The sequence below is a fragment of the Tachyglossus aculeatus genome, chromosome 14 (genome assembly GCF_015852505.1).
Source record: "Tachyglossus aculeatus isolate mTacAcu1 chromosome 14, mTacAcu1.pri, whole genome shotgun sequence".
Classification (NCBI taxonomy): Eukaryota; Metazoa; Chordata; class Mammalia; order Monotremata; family Tachyglossidae; genus Tachyglossus; species Tachyglossus aculeatus.
Window position 1 is genome coordinate 4368338 of NC_052079.1, and position 17611 is coordinate 4385948.

A 17611-nucleotide genomic window follows, 5' to 3' on the forward strand; every position below is an offset into this window, starting at 1 on the left:
ACTAGTAGTCTTTTGAAGACTCCCCCTTTCCATCCCTGTCCCCTTTTCCCCCTCTGACCTCCCAAAATTTGAAAAGTTGGCACTTCTTCATGATGTGTCTCCATTCCTGATTATTTGTTTATTAGCAGAAACCCACAATAATTGGATAGAAAGCTGAAAGATGCTGTATTTGAATTCGGGACCACTGAGAAAAATGTCTACAATACTGCCATACTTTGCTTGAAGGCAAGGAAGTCTGCTACTCAGAGTGAGTTCTGAGCCCAACACTAGTTAACTAGCTATCTGTCAGACATTAAAGCTAAATTGTTTATGGTTTTCTCATCTTATGAGAAATGTCTGGTTACAGTACCTCACTTATCAGTGAATTATCAAGAAAATGTCCAAGAAACCTGACTCATTTCTGCATTAAAGACTTTAGAAAGTGCTTTCTGGAATTTTATCCCTGCCAGTTGACTAGTAATGTGTGTGAAATAAAGCTATTTTAGCATAAACACATAATGAATATGCATACTTTCAGAGTTTACAGGAATACAGCGAGTTATTGAATATACAATAAATCACAACTCAAGGCAAGAATTAAGTGTGCAGTCAAGCTAAACCAGCCAATAATAATCCTTTGACAGTAGTTGTATTTCCTTGCATCTGGAAGCACCCCAAGTGTAAATATTGGTATTGAAAGCTTTCGTCTGGTGACAAAATAGGTCTTCTGGCTTGACTGTCACACAGAAAGGAAGCCTGTCAAACCTCTCTCCATTCTTCTCCTGGGATGCAGAACTTTGAAGCCCTAGAGCAATAATTAGCCACGCAGAAACTGTTCTTATGACCTGAAAAAGAAAATAAAAATTTTCTGCCAATAAAGACTTCCCAGAATGCTTTTCTTATAAGGTTCTCTCCCTTTTCATTGCTTAATTCTGCTACTAACCTGGTCTTCTTCACAGACTGAACTCCTAGGTCAGGCACGCCGGACTCTTTGCCAGCTCTTTATTTGCAATTGTAGAAGTAGTTGGTTACAACGGGAGTAATATGAGCAAGAAATTTTACAGCTTTTGGTATTTTTTGCTGAGCAGATCTAGCTGGCTGATCAAACTGACCACTGCCTAAAGGAACAAAATGGGATTTGCTTTGACTAAGTAAAAAGGGCAAAACCTCGGGAATGGGTTAGCCCATCTCCATTATTTGTTTCCAGAAGAGGATTTGTAGAGAGACCTTTCATAGCAGTAGTAATAATGGGCTACTTTCTCCCCCTCTGCATGGAAGAGTGGAAGAAGATGGGTTGATCTGGGAGTATCCCACGCTCTATTTTTCAGCTGCACCCACCTCCTGTGAAGAAGGAGGTTGGAGGGTATGGGACCTTTCAACCCCTCCCCATAGAGAGGCAGTGGGGAGATAGTTTCCTTGAATGTGGGGAAGAGCCATGGGTAGCTGGACAAACATCTTCCTTCCCCCATCCCTCCTCTAAATCTTTTCAGGTGCTTTTGTATTGGGTGCATTTGTTATGGTATTTATTAAGCGCTTATTATGTGCCATGCACTATACTAAGCACTGGGGTAGATACAGGATAACCAGGTTAGACGCAGACCATGTCACACGTGGGGCTCAAGGCTTTCACTCCCATTTTACAGATAAGGTAACGGAGGCACAGAGAGGTGAAGTGACTTGCCCGAAGTCACGGAGCAGACAAATGGCAGAGCTGGGATTAGAACCCAGGTCCTTCCAACTCCCAGACCCGTGCTCTATCCACTAGGCCATGCTGCTTCTGCTTTCCTTAATAATCCAAATGTTGGAAAGAAGTAGTTTGCAAAAACCTAAGGGACCTCTTCCACATTTCCCCCTTTTCCCCTTCTATGCCCAGGTGCCCTCATACTCTTGGATGAGAACAATTTCCCTCCAAATTCTGTGCCTTTGAATTCCCATGGGGAACCCACTCAGCATTATTCCATACGTGTCTGCTCATGGATTCACTCATAACCTTACTTCATTTTCTAAAATAGAAAAGCAGTATATTCCTTCTTCAGTAAAATCCCTGGAGTCTATCATCTTTGACAAATGCTCCTCTTTCGGAAGTGTCCAGACTCGCAGATTGTACCACACTGCTCTGGGAATCCCCTGCTTCTCCGTGTAAGACCCCCCCTCTGGGGAAGGTTGCCCCCTTTGCCCCCCGGGCTCAAAAGTTGTCCATTGGGCTGTTTCTTTGTCCCCTTCCTGACACTGTTTCTCCTTTCTGCTTGCAGAGCCAGCTCTCCCAGGCACTAAACGGGCTGTCGGACAGAGCTAAAGAAGCCAAAGAATTCCTGGTCCAACTGCGAAATATGGTTCAGCAAATCCAGGTACCATTACCACCTGCTAGAGAAAAAAAACCCCAAAAGGTTAATAAGCGATTGTTCTTTTCTGGGAGTTTGTCCATTGCCTCACCATATTGTTATTGTTTCAAGTTCCTCTACAGTGCTCTGCACACAGTAAGCGCTCAATAAATATGATTGAATGAATCCCTTTCTATGCTGTCCTCCACACCCAAACACACCCTCCTCTCCACCTCTGACTAAATGCAAACATCTATCCTGGGGAATTCACTGCTATCTTAACAAATACCACTGTTATCATTATTAATAGTAGTAACAGTATTACCTGCTCCTGATCAAATCCTTCCTGTCACTTCACTCCTGCTGTCATCATCATCATCATCATGAATCGTATTTATTGAGCGCTTACTGTGTGCAGAGCACTGTACTAGGCGCTTGGGAAGTACAAATTGGCAACATATAGAGACAGTCCCTACCCAACAGTGGGCTCACAGTCTAAAAGGGGGAGACAGAGAACAAAACTGCTGTCCCAAGACTTGTTCTGGTCCTCATATTCATCTTCCTTGGAACTAAGAAAAAACAAGAATAAACCTACCAGGACCCTTTGCCTATGAACATATGTGGTTAATATAAGCATTAGTATTTTTGGAGCCCCCAGTGTGTGCAATTCAGTGCTCAGGCACAAAACAAAGATGTCTCGTTCACTGCCCATAAAGAACTTTCATTCTAATGGGGGAGAAAAACATAAAAAATATGTACAAATAGCATACTGAGTAGACTGAGCTGTTCAAAATGTTTTTGCTGAACATTAGATAATCTAAACTCATCATCCCTACCCTCATTTTTTTTATGGTATTTGTTAAGCGCTTACTATGTGCCAGGCACTGTTCTAAGCACTGTGGTAGATACAGGGTAATTGGGTTGGACACAGTCCCTGTCCCATGTGAGGCTCACAGTCTTAATACCCATTTTGCAGATGAGGGACCTGAGGCACAGATAAGTGACTTTTCCAGGGTCACACAGCCAAAAAGCGAGGGAGCCAGTATTAAAACCCAGATTCTTCTGACTCCCAAGTCCAGGCTCTATCCACTAGGCCACACTGCTTCTCATTTTAAGAGAAAGCTGTGGAATATGATTTTTATTTGGGGTAGTTTACGATTTCCACCCGAGATCTGACAATGACTGTAATGTCATTGGATTCAGTGGCACCCGCCAGCCTGGCCCAGAAACAAAGAGCCAACTGGCTGTCCACCCTAAGCAGGAATGGACAAAACAGCATAAACTACAGTTGAAGCCATCCTGGACCCTAAATCTGCCCCAACTAGTTCCCTTCTCAGATCTTTTGGGATGGCGACACACCAGTGAGACTTGTTCCCCGATACTGCCCACCATGTTTTTTAGGACACTGTTGACCAGACCTTCAGGGCGGAAATGACTCAAATTGGAAACTTGAAAGTCTCGTATCCTCTTAGATTCTATTACTTTGTTTCCTTTCAGGAATCAGTGTCTCTGCCCTCATTTTTCTCACTGAATCATGGTAATTTTTCATTTGGGATAGCTATGACTTTCATGCCAAATCCCCTTTTTGGTGCTCTCCAGAGTTTCAGTAACCTTAGTAAACTAGAAACTAATCTATCACTTTCTGTGATTGAAGCCACAAAATTTTTTTCCGTATTTCCTTCTCAATCGGCACCCACATTTTCTGACTCCAAAATAATAATCAGATAGTATTATATATATCCTAATTAAGCATTTACTCTATGCCAAACATTGTGCAAGGTGCTAGGTAGATAGAAATGCAACAGATCAGACACAGTCCGTATCCCACACGTTTCCCCTATCTGTAATTTATTTTCATGCCGGTCTCCCTCCCGAGGCCATAAGCTTCCTTACGGCAGGTATCACGTCTCCCAACCTCATTGTCTTGTATTTTCCCAAGCTCTGCACGAGGCAGATGCCCAGTAAATACAATTGATTGATTGCTAGGGGCTCACAGTCTAGGTATCACTATGAGTAATCAGTACACGGAAGAGCATCTCACCACTTCCAGTCAAACCGTCCTTAGGATACTCTGCCATAGCCTTCCTGCCATTCTGATCGCTGTAGGGGGGCTTCTGCTGCCCTCTGCTCCTGTGTATGTGTGATGGGGGGGTCTTGGAGGCCAGTGTGGGGCAGAAGGGTGCCAGCCTCAGCCCTCGAGCCTCCTCCTGTTGTCTCCAGAGCCCCAGTTGTGGAGGAGCTCCAGGTCACATAATAATAGTAATAGTAATAATGGTGGCATTTGGTAAGTGCTTACTATGTGCCAAACCTTGACCTAAATGCCGGGGCAGATACAAGTTAATCAGGTTGCATACAGTCCAAGTCCCCTCAGGGGGCTCACAGTCTTACTTCCCACTTAACAGTTGAGGTAACGAGGCACTGAGAAGTTAAGTGACTTGCTCGAGGTCCCACAGCCGACACATAGCAGAGCTGGGCAACTCCGAGGCTGGTGCTATCAATAGTTTTCTTCAGCAGAAATTCCCCTTCCCAGCTTATTCCATGTTGGATATAGAAACCTCTAGAAATGCCTTTGCCAGAAGGACTTCTCTGGGAATTTAAGAGCATTGAATCGATAAGAGCAAAAATAAAGGCAACATTTGGCATTCCAGAATTCCAACCTCTTTCCGTTCTCCAAATTGTCTGAGGAAAAGCTTGAATTTCAGAGCAGAAAGCACAACTCTGATAGTGGACTGTTGCCCAGAAAATACACATGCACACATACTTTTTGCTCTATAGGGCTTTGGAAATCATCAGGCCATTAAAAAGAAATCTTTTTAAAAGCTAAGATAATCCCCTTTAAAATATCCCCATTTTGTTCAGCCTTTTGAGAGTCCTCTTTTGGCTTTGCCATAATCCAAGATGAGATGTGCAGTTGAGTGTTACATTCCTGTTTTGCCTGGTAATTGCGCATGTGACTAATGCTTAGTCAAGTATGAAAAATAAAAATGATGACTGATAGATGCTTGTATATTTCAGTGAAGTATGTGCTCAAAAGACAGCCTATTGAAATATCTATATGACGGCATTCAGGTCATAGTTCAAATCCGACACTCTTTAGATGTCTTAAGACGTATTGATACATCCCGGAGCCTTTTGCCCAAAGCCTTCCAGTAGAAGTTCACGTGCGACTTTTGGTACAAGGAGAATTCCAGTCCAGCAGAGGACTCCTGTAGTATAGTAAACTGAGCATTAGTATTCTGTATCTTCTGTAAAATAACTGTTACTGTACAGGCTGAGAGGTTTTTTTAATAGACTAATCAATATTTGCTGTTTAACCCCAAGGGCAAGAATCCCTCCTCAGTATGGCAAGGTACGGAAGCCCTCTTCTTTGCCGTTCCACTGCCCCTCCAAGCTCTCCCTGTATCTACTAATGTCTCCCTCCCGTCGTGCCTCTGGGCTTTACTCTGCCCAGTGGAATCTCCCTAGCTCTGTGCCCCCCGCTGCCCCTTCTTAACGTGGGGCCCGCTTTCTTCCTGCCGAAAATTTGGTCTTGCCTGATTCTCATCATCATCATCATCATCAATCGTATTTATTGAGCGCTTACTATGTGCAGAGCACTGTACTAAGTGCTTGGGAAGTACAAATTGGCAACATATAGAGACAGTCCCTACCCAACAGTGGGCTCACAGTCTAAAAGGGGGAGACAGAGAACAAAACCAAACAAACTAACAAAATAAAATAAATAGAATAGATATGTACAAATAAAATAAATAAATAAATAAATAAATAGAGTAATAAATATGTACAAACATATATACATATATACAGGTGCTGTGGGGAAGGGAAGGAGGTAAGATGGGGGGGATGGAGAGGGGGACGAGGGGGAGAGGAAGGAAGGGGCTCAGTCTGAGAAGGCCTCCTGGAGGAGGTGAGCTCTCAGCAGGGCCTTGAAGGGAAGAAGAGAGCTGGCTTGGCGGATGGGCAGAGGGAGGGCATTCCAGGCCCGGGGGAGGACGTGGGCCGGGGGTCGATGGCGGGACAGGCGAGAGCGAGGTACAGTGAGGAGATTAGCGGTGGAGGAGCGGAGGGTGCGGGCTGGGCTGGAGAAGGACAAGAAGGGAGGTGAGGTAGGAGGGGGCGAGGGGATGGAGAACCTTGAAGCCCAGGGTGAGGAGTTTCTGCCTGATGCGCAGATTGATTGGTAGCCACTGGAGATTTTTGAGGAGGGGAGTGATATGCCCAGAGCGTTTCTGGACAAAGATAATCCGGGCAGCAGCATGAAGTATGGATTGAAGTGGAGAGAGACACGAGAATGGGAGATAAGAGGCAGCAGCGCCCGTCTGGCTCCTGCTGTGGAATCCAGGGGAACTTTCCCGAGGTCCATAGAATAATCCATTGAAATCGCTGGGGGATCTCTCTGCTGACCTTTTCCAATTTCCCAGCCGATCCACTTTGCGGATCCCACAGTTTCCAGGTACCCATTTTCCAGGAAAGACGAGCCAACTTTTGAGGGAATTGACACCAATTCTATTTAGAAGGCCATTCGGCTATGGATAGAATTGGGCCCCATTTGATGATGATGATGATGGTGGTATTTGTTAAACACTTACTATGTGCCAAGCACTGTTCTAAGCACTGGGGTAGGTACAAGGTAATTAGGTTGTCCCATGTGGGGCTCACAGTCTTAATCTCCGTTTTTCAGATGAGGTAACTGAGGCACAGAGAAGCTAAGTGACTTGCCCAGGGTCACACAGCTGAGAAGTGACGGAGCCAGGATCAGAACTACAACCTCTGACTCCCAAGCCTGGGCTCCTTCCACTAAACCATCATGTACCCCACCAGGGTTATTAATATCTCCCTATAAATAAGTAAGGTGATAGTGTCCTGTCACATACACTGTAAATTTTAACCCAAGCCCTGATACGTGCCATGATCTAGTTATAAAAACAACCAAAAAAACCCACAATAAGAACACTTTAGTACAGGGAACCGTTAATTTTAGCACCTGAGGCCAGATTTTTGTTCATGGCGAGTCTCACTTGGTCGAGGCAGAGCAGTCCAGTGGGGCTGAAACCTGGAGGCTGTGAGATGTGCTTTATCACACAGGAGAACAGTGTGGAGTTTGAGGCCTGCCTGGTGGCGCAGTGTGATGCCCTCATCGACGCCCTGAACAGAAGAAAAGCCCAGCTGCTCACCCGGGTCAACAAGGAGCATGAGCACAAACTGAAGGTGAGTTCTGGGCTCGGAAAAGAGAAAAGAAATGGAGGGGGGGAAACAAAGGGAACTTCCTCACTTCAGGCAAGTTCATTTTGATATGAAGCAAACAGCCGGGACCTCCTGCTGGATTAGATCTGCTCTCTCCAGACAGAGAGATGGGTGATAGAATTGAACTGTACAATCCAGATGAGAGCTATTACCCGGTGAAGAATTCCCTCCAGCAAGAATTTGTCAGCCAGAGAATAATAATAATTAATAATAACTGGCATTTGTTAAGCGCTTACTATGTGCAAAGCACTGTTCTAAGCGCTGGGGAGGATACAGGGTGATCAGGTTGTCCCATGGGGGACTCACAGTCTTCATCCCCATTTTACAGATGAGGTAACTGAGGCTCAGAGAAGTTAAGTGACTTGCCCAAGATCACACAGCAGACATGTGGCGGAGCCGGGATTCAAACCCATGACCTCTGACTCCAAAGCCCGGGCTCTTGCCACTGAGCCACGCTGCTTCTCTATGAAAGAATGAATGAAAGAAAGAATGAAAGAAAGAATGAAACCCCAGATGTAGCCGCCTCTTCTTAAGGCTTTCTCCAGGTTGTAGTAAAGGTATTTTTTGAGGGCCCACTGCCCGTATTTCACTTTATTAAGCGCTTGGGGAAGTGCAGTGGAAGCAGGGGCCGTATTACCTGCTCACGAGGAGCTTACATGCTCGTGTGGAAACACACAACAATAGTTATAATTAGGGAAAGCAGAATAAATATTTATAATGGTATTTAAGTGCTTACTATGTGTCAAGCACTGTTCTGAGTGCTGGGGTAGATACAAACAAATCAGGTTGGACACAGTCCCTGCCCCACGTGGGGCTCACAGTCTTAGCCCCCATTTTACAAATGAGATAACTGAGGCCCGGAGAAGTGAAGTGATTTTTCCCAAGGTCACCCAGCAGACAAGTGGCAGACAAGTGAACAATACCTGTTCTCCCTCCCACTTAGACTGTGAGCCCCATGTGGGACCCGATTATCTTCTATCTGCCCCAGTGTTTAGTACAGTGCTTGATGTCTTAGCCCCCATTTTACAAATGAGATAACTGAGGCCCGGAGAAGTGAAGTAATTTTCCCAAGGTCACCCAGCAGACAAGTGGCAGACAAGTGAAAAATACCTGTTCTCCCTCCTACTTAGACTGTGAGCCCCATGTGGGACCCGATTATCTTCTATCTGCCCCAGTGTTTAGTATAGTTTAGTTTATAGTATAGTTTAGTGCTTGATATATAGTAAATGCCTAACGTGTACCATAGTTATTACGATTATTGTTATTATTACTGTTGTTATTGTTGTTACCCTAGAGCCCATTGGGGAGTCCCCCCACAAGGACTGATGAGGTATCCCTCAGTTTTCCAAGCATGGAAACCCAGGGATAACTCCAGTGGAGACCTTCTTGTAGCTCAGCCTGTTGTGTCATTGCTCTTCAGTGCCCACCCAGTAACTGAGCCAGTCAGCTTGCAGCAGTAAGAGTGGGGAGGCACGGATGGCAGAATGGAGAAGCAGCTTTGTATAATGGAAGGAACAACCTGGGAATCAGAAAACCCGGGTTCTAATCCGGGCTCTGCTACTTGTGTGTTGTGTGACCTTGGGTGAGTCACTTCACTTCTCTTTATTCCAGTTTCCTCTGTGTGAAAACTGGGGATGAAATACCTATTCTCCTTGCCCCTTAGCCTGTGAGCCCATGTCTGATCTGTGTGATCTGATTCTCTTGTATCTATTGTAGTGCAGAGCACAGTGCTTGGCACATTGTAAGCACTTAGAGCTAAACAGTGATGGCTTTTATTTTATTTTCCTTGGCTGGATTGAGCTTTCATGTTGCCCCTGTTTGACTAATGATCCAGTGCTTGTGCTTTTATACATTCAGACTTCATATCCTTAGAGGTTATTTGAGGTTTGCAGAGATGCTATCTCGCCTCTGCCATATTGGGAGCTGTGTAGCATAAAAAGGAAGAATGGCAAATTTAATTTTTTTCCTCCAAGGATTCCCCTGAGGCTGCAGTTCTTGAGCTGGGGAATTATTACAAGCTGCTTGGGAACTGCTTCTATTAAAAGAACATTTCGACTTTAACAGTAAGGCCAGTGTAAGCAGAAGAATCTTCTAGAGCCTTTACATTTATTTATTTATATTATTTATCTATTTACATTAATGTCTGTCTGCCCCTCTAGCCTGTGAACTTGTTGTGGGCAGGAATGTGTCTGTTGTTATATTGTGCTCTCCCAAGCGCTTAGTACAATGCTTTGCACACAGTGCACAATAAGTATGATTGAATGAACGAACGAATTCTGATTTCAAACTGAAATCAGTGTCGAGGATTGTGCCTTAAAATGGAAACACCTCAGCTGTTGGTAACCTAGTTATTTTTTAATAGGTGTTCTATGGGTGTAACAGAAGAGTTGCCCTGGTCAATACTGAGATGGGTTTTTCTGTTCGGGAGGATCATCATCATCATCATCATCATCGTCATCATCATCATAGTAAGAGGAAACTGCAGGGTAACAATGGTGATGGAGTCTCCTTTCAAGAGCAGCGGACGAGCCTTAGTCCTGAATGCTCGGCACCAAGAATGGAAGGAAGAGAGAAGCGTGGGAAAGAGCACAGGGCTAGGAGTCAGAGGACCTGAGCTCTAATCCTAGCTCTTCTATTTGCCTGCTGGGTGACCTTGGGCAATCACTTTACTGCTCTGCTCCTCAGTTTCCTCATCTGTAAAATGAGAGTTCAGTTCCTGTTCTCCCTCGTACTTAGACTTGCGAATCCCATGTGCGACAGATCTCCAATCTGATTTTCTTGTAGCTACACTAGTGCTTAGTGCAGGGCTTGACATGTAGAAAGCACTGAACAAGTATTATTATTATTACCATCACTTAATAATAGCAGTAATAATACTGTGATAGTAATGGTGGTTTGCATAGTGCCACTCATGCTCTCGTTCATCAGTGGAACGCAACTGAAGTGAATTATAATCGTAATAATAATAATAATAATGAGGTATTTAAGCTCTTACTATGTGCCAAGCACTGTTCTAAGCACTGGGGTATGTGCAAAGCACTGTTCTAAGCACTGGGGGGGATACAAGGTGATCAGGTTGTCCCACGTGGGGCTCACAGTCTTCATCCCCATTTTACAGATGAGGTAACTGAGGCACAGAGAAGTGAAGTGACTTGCCCAAAGTCACACAGCTGACAATTGGCAGAGCTGGGATTTGAACCCATGACCTCTGACACCAAAGCCCGCGCCCTTTCCACTGAGCCCCACTGAGAGATGCCATTAGCACTTCTGTCTCTTTAGTCAGGATTTTCGATTCATGTTGTTACATCAGACCCCAGTTTTAATTACATGTGTTTGAAAACTGGCCTTCCCTATTTGACATTCATCACATCTCCAGAGCCTCACAATTCCATGGGGGCCAAGCACTGGTCCATCATTTTCATGAAATGGTTGGAAATCATTTACTGGGAAAGGGTGGGGAGAAGGTCCCCCCTCAAATTTACTTTGGCAGCCCGTGCCAATGTGATTGTATTTTGGGAGTTGTGTTAAAATGCAAATCATAGTCTTTTCTATAGAAAACAATAACTCTTGGGAATAAAACATCTATTTTAGGACTGTAGGATGTAATGCCATATGGCAAAAGCAATACATAACACGGAGCAGTTAGTTGCAGCGTGTTAGCATGGGCTGCCCTTGCAGTACCTTGACGAAAAAATTACTTTGAGCCATCAGCTAGATTACGGATTTACATTTCCTACTCTGAAAATTCCCAATGCTCTGGATGGTGAGTAAAATCCCCACAAGGATCTGTCCAATCAGTCACCTCTTGTTAGCCTTTCTCCAAGGCTTCCTATAATTAACCAAGGGTGGGATTGGCCCGAAGATTTTAATCTGTCAGCTTGTGGGAGGTGGGGTAGGGTGTGGGGGTAGGGGTAAAATGAATGAGTTCCAAGTTTGTATCAGAAGACTTATGAAAATAGTATTTTGTTTAAGGGAGTACAAAAGAAGGGCGGCTCCTGGAAATGACTCTGACTTATGCAGAAGTCGGTTTTTATGATCATCATCATCAGTCGTATTTATTGAGCGCTTACTGTGTGCAGAGCATGCCTTTGCAGTCTGACTTTTTCTATTGGTTTCCCCAAAGGATGGAAAGAAGCAGTGACGAAATCCACTTTCGTGGTCAGAAATACCTTGGAGAGGGGATGTTGACAGTGTGTGGAAGTGTTTGTGAAGTCATGTCAAAAACAGAGATAAACTTAAGGAGCGAATTGCTGGTGTTCGTAAACTTGCAGAAATCAGTTCCATCTGTTTCATTGCCCCATTGTTATAATTTTCTAATTTACTTAACTTCAGTATACAATTATAAAACTCTCATAACAGAATTTTTAGAAAGGTAAGTTTGGTTCTTGAGTATTGGGTTGTAAAATTGTGTGTGGTAGTCTGGGGCATTACTTTGCTTACCAGTAATCACTCTCCAGTCTTCATCTGCAAAGGAAATGCAAACCCTTAAAACCCCAGAAAGAATGAAAAATAATTAATTACCCAATATGTTGTGACAGACTGCAGCCATAGCCGGCACAGAGAAAGTAACAGTTAGTCCCTTGTTAGTGTGCTGCTAAGAGACCGGTCGGCTAACGGCGCAGACTCAAATTATTCCATTACTCTGCCATGAATTATGAAAAATTAAAGTGCACCTAACAGGAGGACTCAATTTTCTTTAGCAAAGATTTGCATGGTCTAATAGTTTTAGCCCATATTTATTATTAATTGCAAATCCATCATGCACCGAAAACCCTTTTCAGATTTGGCGTCAATTTAAATCATACAAATGATTGAAAAATGCACCTCTAATGAAAGCAACCAGTGGGTATGGTGAAAACCATCTTTCAGCTTGAAAGCACAGAAATGGGAACCAAATTCAATACCTGCCGTAATGACTGTGATTGTCATCGAAATGAATTTGTGAGCAATGCTTATGGGTCATGATTTATGAACGTTGAAGTTATGTATTATTGTTCCTGGGTCCCTGAAGAGTGGCAGGCAATATTGTTGGAAGGACAGAGTGCTCAACGGCCTTGGCTCCTTCCCTCGGGGAGTTTCCATTCCCAAATGAATCATTTAGTTTTTTTAATGGTATTAAGTGCTTACTATGTGCCAGGCACTGTACTAAGTACTGGGGTAGATACAAGCTTTTCAGGTTGGACACAGTCCACGTCCCACATGGGGCTCCCAGTTTAAATCCCTATTTTACAGATGAGGTAACTGAGCCTCAGAGAAGTAAAGTGACTTGCCCAAGATCACACAGCAGACAAGGGGCAGGGCCAGGATTAGAACCCAGGCCCTTCTGACTCCCAAGCCTGTGCTCTATCCACTAGGCCTTGCTGCTTCCTGCATTCCAGCCAGTGGGGTTGCAGTGCAGTAGATGGAGGAAAAAAAGTCTTTCTCGCGTAGAGCATAGGGCTTTATTCGTGCATTATTTCATTTCTCACAACATCCCTGGGAAGTAGTGGCAGGAACCTAAGTGTATGACCTCTTTGAGATCCTACCTCAATGGCTCTCAGGTTTTTTCAAGATAGAATGTACCACTTTGTTGTTCTAACAGTACTCCCATCTCAAGCCTATAAAGGGCTTCATTCTGTCATTGATTCATTTAATAAACTGAATAACAAGCACCTTTCTTCCAGCCAACTCCACGTGCTCAACGTGCTGGGTGTTTGCCATTTTTTAAAGGCATTTGTTGGGCGCTTACTATGTGCCAGGCATGTACTAAGCGCAGGGGTAGATACAGGATTGTCAGGTTGGACCCAGTCCCCGTCCCGCATGCGGTTCACAATTTTAATCCCCATATTACGGATGAGGTAACTGAAGCACAGAGAAGTTAAGTAACTTGCCCAGGGTCACAGAGCAGACAAGTGTTGGAGCTGAGATTAGAATCCAGGTCCTTCTGGCTCCCAGGCCCGTGCTCCAAGCGCTTAGTACAGTGCTCTGCACATGGTAAGCGCTCAATAAATACAATTGAATGAATGAATGAACGGGCCATGCTGCTTCTCTTTGCTCACTTTGGATGCTAATGTGAAGAAACATGTCTCCTGAGATCTTCAGCAAGACAGTGAGTGGAGGTATTGCCTTGAAATAATAAAAATGTCAGGATACATAAAGAAAAGTAGTAGAATTTAAAGGAAGGGGAATATGAAGTTCAAACCATCACCTCCCTGAATCACATAAAACTTAACCCCAGAGGTCCTAAAATTTATAGTCTTTGTACTCTTAGTGTTGAATGTGTAGATAAGCAGAATTTACATTTTGCACCACCAATTTTGACATCGTCGAAAACCCTATTTATGTCTCGTATTTTATCTGCCCACTGTCAGGGGCATCATATCGGTGCCTTTGAGCCTGCGGAGGACAGGCTGGTGTTGGGGAGGAAGCCATTTGGCCAGTGGGACAGTGGAGAAGAGATTGTCAGCACTCAAAAGTGTAGTGTGGGAGATCTAGGGCCACTCGCCAACAAAGAAAAGTCCCTCGGTTTCTGTGTCCTCCAGACTTCATTTTCTCCCCCTTTGGCCAGCACTGCCTCTCAACAGCATTTCTGTGGTAACTAAGGAAAGATAAAACCTTGGGGAATCATTTGGAAATCGTCATCCCTTGATTTTATATAATATGGTCTTCACGGTGTCTCCAGGAGGTAGGGAGAGGTAGGGATCGTTATTCCCATTTTACAGACGAGGGAACTGAGGCCCGGAGAGGTTAAATTGATTTGTCCAATGGTCCAGAGCAGCCAGTGGCAGAGCCTGCCAGAACCTCCAACTCCTAGGTCCAGGCCCTTTAAGTCGTTACCTCCCTATTGACAGTTTCAAGCACAAGAGGATATAATTGGTAAGTGGCAGCAGAGCAAATTAGGGAACATAAAAGGAAGAGCACTGTCATTCATTCAGTCGTATTTATTGAGCGCTTACTGTGTGCGGAGCACTGTACTAAGCAAGATGGGAGATACTAACCAGGAAAATAGATTAAAAAGTGAGTTGTGAAATCTCGCTTGTTTTCAAAGAGCATGGTGGAGCGCAGTTGTTGCTTGATGGCGGAAGGATGGACTGGTTGAAATCAGCCGACTGGTTGGTCCCTACCGGCCTTGGGACTCGGGAAGAATTGTTTTCTAAATAGCGGCCTCCATTTCCCATCTCCACGCTTCACTGAAATTCACGGCCGGCTCAGAACCCCATCTCCGGACCTCGGAGATGGAGGTTGTACAGGTGGGCGGCTCTCCTTAACGCTTCAAGCAGATGGGATGGAGCTGCCATCAGATTCGCGAGAGTGGAGTGCTGCGAACAGGGCCGATTGCTTCTTCAAGCAGGCGCAGCTTTGCTGTTCCTTCTGCCTCCATCTGTGTGGGCACAGCTAGTTCTGGCTGAGAGCAAGTCTTCCATCAGATGGGGTGAGCTGACTGCATTCCACAGTGAATTTCTCTTCTGCAAATGAGGGGAACTGACTAGTGATAATGTCTGCCGGGTCTAAAGTCCGGGAAGGTAATTTATCAGAGCCGATAGAAACACCAATGGAGATCTGAGGGATCGATTGTAAATTTATTCATCCCTTTGCTCTCCCTCCCTCCCAGCCCTAAAGCACTTAGGTATATATCTGTAATTTTATTTATTTGTATTGATGTCTGTCTCAACCACTCTAGCCTGTGAGCTCACTGTGGGCAGGGAATGTCACTGTTTATTGTTGTATTGTACTTTCCCAGGCGCATAGTACAGTGCTGTGAACACAGTAAGTGCTCAATAAATACGATTGAATGAATGAAGGAGATGGTTTTGCCTAGACAGTGTAGCTTTCTTGGTCCAGATTCCATGCCCATGTATGGAATTACATTGTGGGAGTATCTGTGGAAGTTGTACGTATTTATTACTCTATTTTACTTGAACATATTTACTATTCTATTTATTTTGTTAATGATGTGCATTTAGCTTTAATTCTATTTGTTCTGATGACTTGACACCTGTCCACATGTTTTGTTTTGTTCTCTGTCTCCCCCTTCTAGACTGTGAGCCCATTGTTGGGTAGGGACCGTGTCTATGTGTTGCCAACTTGTACTTCCCAAGCGCTTAGTACAGTGCTCTGCACACAGTAAGAGCTCAATAAATATGATTGAATGAATGCATGAAGATCTTGAAAGGCAGTCCAGCCTGTCCTCTGGTTTTGGTTTTTTTTATGGTATTTAAGTACTTACTATGTGTCAGGCACTGTACTAAGCACTGTGGTAGATACAAGATAATCAGGTTGGACACAGTCCTTGTCCCACTTGGGGTTCACAGTCTTAATCCCCAATTGACCGATGAAGTATTACTCCCCGCTTACCTAACCTTTCTGTTTTGAACCACTAGAAACCACGCAACTCCTATAGTAACTCCAAGGATAGGAAGCAGACATACAGGTCGACTTTTCAGCAGAGCAAATTGAAGATGTGAATGTTTGAGGATGGAGACATTCAGCCAACTAGATTTTAGCATGATTCTGGCCGGAATCTGGCCTGGAGATTCGGGGAAGAAAGTTAAAGGCCAAGATATGTGTCAGCTTGAGCCGTGAGAAGGCTGGCCCAGTCTATAATTATCACCCAAGAGATTTTCCTCCGGAGGCAGGGTGATAGCTTTATAGTGGGAAAATTTGTGCACTGTGGTATTCTCGTTCCCCAGAGTTCTCAGTGAGGTTTTTGTTTTGGCTTGGTTTTTATTTTTTTACTTATGATATTTGTTAAGCGATTATTATATGCCAGGCACTGTACTAAATGCAATCAGTTGGGCGCAGTCCCTGTCCCACGTGGAGCTCGTAGTCTTAATCCCCATTTTACAGATGAGGTAACTAAGTCACGGAGAACTGAAGTGATTTGTCCAAGGTCACACAAGAGACAAGTGACAGAGCTGGGATTAGGCCCCAGGTCCTTTTAACTTCCAGATCCATGCTCTATCCATATCTGAAGTGTAGAGCAAAGGCAGAGATGCAGTTTAGAAGCTCCTGACCCAATAAATGTGGCACAGTTAATATTCTAGAGGCTGCATTTGACATCATAGGTCAGAAAACTACAGTTGGCAAAGCATGGAAATTAAATTTGGGAATAAATTTACATTCACCATTGATTCGTTGTGCCTTGCACTCAGCTTTCAGCAGGTCAAATAGCTTGTCAGCTCATTCATCATTATTTTTATCAATATTCCATCTGCAAGCCATATTCTGTTTATCCAGTAGCTGAAGCCTTCGGGATCACTGGGTTTGTATGCGAGACTCTGTTTAAGTATTTTTGCTTAGATCAGATTTCAGACTCCAGAAATGCTTGGAGCATCTGCGGCAGAATTTATTTTTAGAGGAACAGTGAAAGGTGCCAACCTGGGACAGGTCCTACTGCCTCAGTACTCCTGCTTTTAGGTTTTTCTATGGGAGAGCACATCAATCAATTATATTGAGTGTTCAGTGTGTGCAGAACACTGTAATAAGCACTTGGAAGAGTACAGTATAACAGAATTAGTAGACATACTTTCTGCCCACAATAATAATAATAATAATAATAATAATGGCATTTATTAAGTGCTTACTATGTGCAAAGCACTGTTCTAAGCACTAGGGAGGTTACAAGGTGATCAGGTTGTTTCACGGGGGGCTCACAGCCTTAATCCCCATTTTACAGTTGAGGTAACTGAGGCTCAGAGAAGTTGTGACTTGCCCAAGGTCACACAGCAGACGTGGGGGAGCTGGGATTTGAACCCATGACCTCTGACTCCAAAGCCCGGGCTCTTTCCACTGAGCCACGCTGCTTCTCCCCAATGAGAAGCAGTATTGCTTAGTGGAGAGAGCACAAGCCTGGGAATCAGAAGGACCTGGGTTCTAATCCCAGCTCAGCCACTTGTCTGCTGTATGACCGTGGACAGGTCACTTCACTTATCTGTGCCTCAGTTACCTTATCTGTACAATGGGGATTAATACTGTGAGCCCCATGAGGGACATGGGCTGTGTCCAACCTAATTAGTTTGTATCTGCCCCAGAGTTTAGTACAGTGCCGGCACTTAGTAGTGCTTAACAGGTACCATATTAAAAAAAAA

At 44.3% G+C, this 17611-nt stretch overlaps 1 protein-coding gene across 10 annotated transcripts in view; it reads left to right on the plus strand.

Moving 5' to 3' along the window:
* Positions 1-17611, plus strand: part of TRIM9 (tripartite motif containing 9) — a 76465-nt gene that overhangs the window by 30560 nt on the left and 28294 nt on the right. For all 10 annotated transcript variants that reach the window (XM_038756846.1, XM_038756840.1, XM_038756845.1 and 7 more), the window contains exons 2-3: positions 2232-2327; positions 7386-7508. In XM_038756846.1, coding sequence (XP_038612774.1) covers positions 2232-2327; positions 7386-7508 — 219 coding nt within the window. The remainder of the gene's footprint in view (positions 1-2231; positions 2328-7385; positions 7509-17611) is intronic.